This window comes from Frankliniella occidentalis, unplaced genomic scaffold (genome assembly GCF_000697945.3).
Source record: "Frankliniella occidentalis isolate FOCC.00 unplaced genomic scaffold, Focc_3.1 Scaffold59, whole genome shotgun sequence".
NCBI lineage: Eukaryota > Metazoa > Arthropoda > Insecta > Thysanoptera > Thripidae > Frankliniella > Frankliniella occidentalis.
This window is the reverse complement of record NW_026267189.1, coordinates 620410-623610: the sequence shown is the minus strand read 5'-3', so window position 1 is coordinate 623610 and position 3201 is coordinate 620410. Positions and strand designations below refer to the sequence as shown.

Sequence of the window (3201 nt, the reverse complement as noted above, 5' to 3'; positions counted from 1 at the left end):
GTGAGTGAGTGAGTGAGTGAGTGAGTGAGTGAGTGAGTGAGTGAGTGAGTGAGTGAGTGAGTGAGTGAGTGAGTGAGTGAGTGAGTGAGTGCTGTTGGGCGACGGGAAACGAAACGTATCGCGGTCTTACATTTTGGGTACATTGTAGTAATCTATAAGGAGCGGATGGAGAGGCAACACACCACCGCAATCCGGAGCCCCCACGAGGACGGAGAGTGAGAGTGCGAAAAAGAGAGAAGGAGAGAGAGAGAGAGATAATGACTGCCTGCTAAAGCCTACATCGGAACCGTATGACTCTGCAGAGGGCGCATCATAAACACCACAAAAAAGGGGGAATACTCGTTCTGCGAATGTGACACGTTTAGTGCCGGTCGTCAAGCAAGCGCTTTTAGGCCTGCGATCGGAATTGAGCGTTTTGTGTGTGTGTCTGTGCGAGCCCAAGGCGATACAGTCCTCATACCCCGTAAACCAGAGAGAGATTCCTTGGCCACAAGTCGCCTCATCTTCAGTAAACTTGCAACTTTGTATTAATCGAAGAGCTTTTCCATCCACTTGAGAGGCGGTTGACGTTCGCGCGATGCCTTTTTATGTCCTACGTCTTTAATTTTATCTTTTTTTTCGCTTCCTCCTTGATACGCAGACGATCGAGTGCCTGCCCGAGGAGCTGCTGCTGCACGTGTTCTCCCTGCTGCCGCTGGAGGACCTGGTGTGCCGGGCGGCGCGCGTGTGCGACGTGTGGCAGCGCCTGGCCTACGACGACTCGCTCTGGCTCGGCGCGGAGCTCCGCTACACCAGAGACACGCAGGTGCGAGGGGCGGCCTACCCGCCGGGCGCGTCCGGCCGGTAGGCCGTGCCAGAGAATCCGAGACAAGCATGCACGTGGCGAAGTCATAAAAGTGTTCCAAAATTAAAAATTTGCCATTCATGTTTTAGAAAAGGAAACTAACCCAAAAAATTTTGAATTTAAAATGTTGTCGCACCCCCATCACTAAAGTGGTAAAGAGTGGATTTATTTAAGAAAGACAGCTCGTGCCTACGACCTCGTCCGATTTGGCTGATATTTGGTGGACATGTTCCTCAACTGAATTGAAAAAAAGGCCAGGAAGCGTTTGGCCGAGAAAAATTTACTTCCGGAACTGTGGGCAAATTAGTGGTTTATTTGCAGGCATTTTGGGTATTTTGCACTATGACTAGAGTTTTGGTCCTAGATTGTCATCTCAGGTGTCTCCGGATGCAGAATGGACCAAGGAACAAGAATATGCCATCTGAATGTCTCTACGACCCATAGTTTTTGAGATATTGTCAAAAATAGCGAAATTTCAAAACTTTCTTGGGGAAAATGGGTCAGAAACTTTTTTGGGGTGATCTGGGTAAATGAAATTTCGCTATTTTTGACAATATCTCAAAAACTATGGGTCGTAGAGACATTCCGATGGCATATTCTTGTTCCTTGGTCCATTCTGCATCCGGAGACACCTGAGATGACAGTCTAGGACCAAAACTCTAGTCATAGCGCAAAATACCCAAAATGCCTGCATAACCACTAATTTGCCCACAGTTCCGGAAGTTAATTTTTCTCGGCCAAACGCTTCCTGGCCTTTTTTTCAATTCAATTGAGGAACATGTCCACCAAATATCAGCCAAATCGGACGAGGTCGTAGGCACGAGCTGTCTTTCTTAAATAAATCCACTCAAACTAAAATCAATTGTGGCGCCCTTCTCACCTGCAGAATGACTTCATTGAGGTGCTGCGGCGCGCGCCCTCGCTCCGCTACCTGGACTACTCGGGCTACACCTGCGACATGCCCGCCGAGGTGGCCGACGCACTGAGCAGCGGCGTCAGCCGCGTCCGGGAGCTGTACCTGCAGACCACCAGTCAGGTAGGGAGCGCGCTCGAGGATGCCGTGCCAGAGGATGCAGCCGTCGTGATGATGTTCCCGACATTCTCCTCAGATCGACGGCAGCGTCATCGAGCGGATCCTGCTCCACTTCAAGGACCACCTGGAGACGCTCACCCTCTTCATCAACTCCAACGTGGCCGGGTGCAGCTTCAAGGCGAGCGACCAGGAACAGGTGACTTGAAATCTTGTGTGCGGTAGACTTTCCACTACTCGAGGTGCTCCCACAAGAAGAAACGGGGACGCGAGGAAAAAAATTGGTCTAAACGTTCACTTGCACGAGGACGGGCGCCCTGGGCGGGTGTGGGCGGGCCGCCGTCTCGACACAGCTGCTAGGCGGGTTTGCCTACCCAGCGCGTGGCAGGCGCTATCCTTGGCGCCCCATTTTCTGTACAGGAAACACGAATTTATATAATAGACATCCCAGACCGAGAAACTGGTGCAATAAGGCTCAAATTTAAAAAGTTTTAAATGCTGGTAGTCATTGTCTCACCTCTATCCCGGCATTCGGGATCTGCTCGCAGGGAACGGCGGCGGTGGGCGGGGCGTCGACGGCGTCGGCGGGCCAGGACCTGGAGTCGCTGTCCGTGGTGGGCTCGCTGCGCGCGCTGCGCACGCTCGTGCTCAAGGGCGCGTGGCGGTGCCTGCTCAAGCACGCCGACGTCGGCCTGGGCTGCCCGTCGCTCCGGGAGCTCGACATCAGCGGCCTCAGCACCGACTTCTTCGACGACGGCGACTGCTTCTTCTTCGTGCTGCTGCTGCGCCACAAGCGGCGCCACCTCCAGGCCGTCCGCCTCAACGGCTGCTACATGCCCCCCTGCCTGCTGACGGAAGTGGCACAGGTAAAGCACATTTACAAAAACAGAAATTTAATGAAAGAGTTTGCACTAGAAAACACGTTAAAAAGTTTTAAAGTTTTTAAACCGTATCTAAATCTTGAGCAAGAGAGGTTGTGTTGCCCCAAGAAGCGGGCTTCGAGAATCGACGACGTGCGCAGTTTTCAAGCCGGGGTGATGATTTTCGAGTAGATTCTGCTTAAAAATCGCGAAATGTGATTGAATATATACCATAAGCTTTCCCGTGACCTTTCCAGTTCTCGGCAGACTGACACCTGCTCGCGTTCGTAGTCGACGCGAGAGCAACAAACAGGGAAGGCCACGTATGTGCAACCGATTTCCACCACTCGACCGAAAAATTGTCACCATAGAAAATATAAGAAACACATTTTCATCAGATGTACCGATTTTTATCGACATCGAATTAAAATTTGCATTTTACCCCCGCCCCCCCCCCTTTTAAATCT

The 3201-nt window shown here is 51.7% G+C and overlaps 1 protein-coding gene and 1 long non-coding RNA gene across 2 annotated transcripts in view; one reads left to right on the top strand and one right to left on the bottom strand.

The window, feature by feature from the left end:
• The window catches only part of LOC113216761 (uncharacterized), a 33063-nt gene that overhangs the window by 19773 nt on the left and 10089 nt on the right, over positions 1-3201 (top strand). Inside the window, exons 2-5 of the mRNA XM_052267778.1 lie at positions 641-805; positions 1731-1880; positions 1954-2073; positions 2423-2740. Of these exons, the coding sequence (XP_052123738.1) occupies positions 641-805; positions 1731-1880; positions 1954-2073; positions 2423-2740 (753 nt within the window). The remainder of the gene's footprint in view (positions 1-640; positions 806-1730; positions 1881-1953; positions 2074-2422; positions 2741-3201) is intronic.
• Positions 2574-3201, bottom strand: part of LOC127749494 (uncharacterized) — a 9215-nt gene continuing 8587 nt past the window's right edge. The window contains exon 3 of the long non-coding RNA XR_008011190.1: positions 2574-2722. This is a non-coding gene — a long non-coding RNA (uncharacterized LOC127749494). The remainder of the gene's footprint in view (positions 2723-3201) is intronic.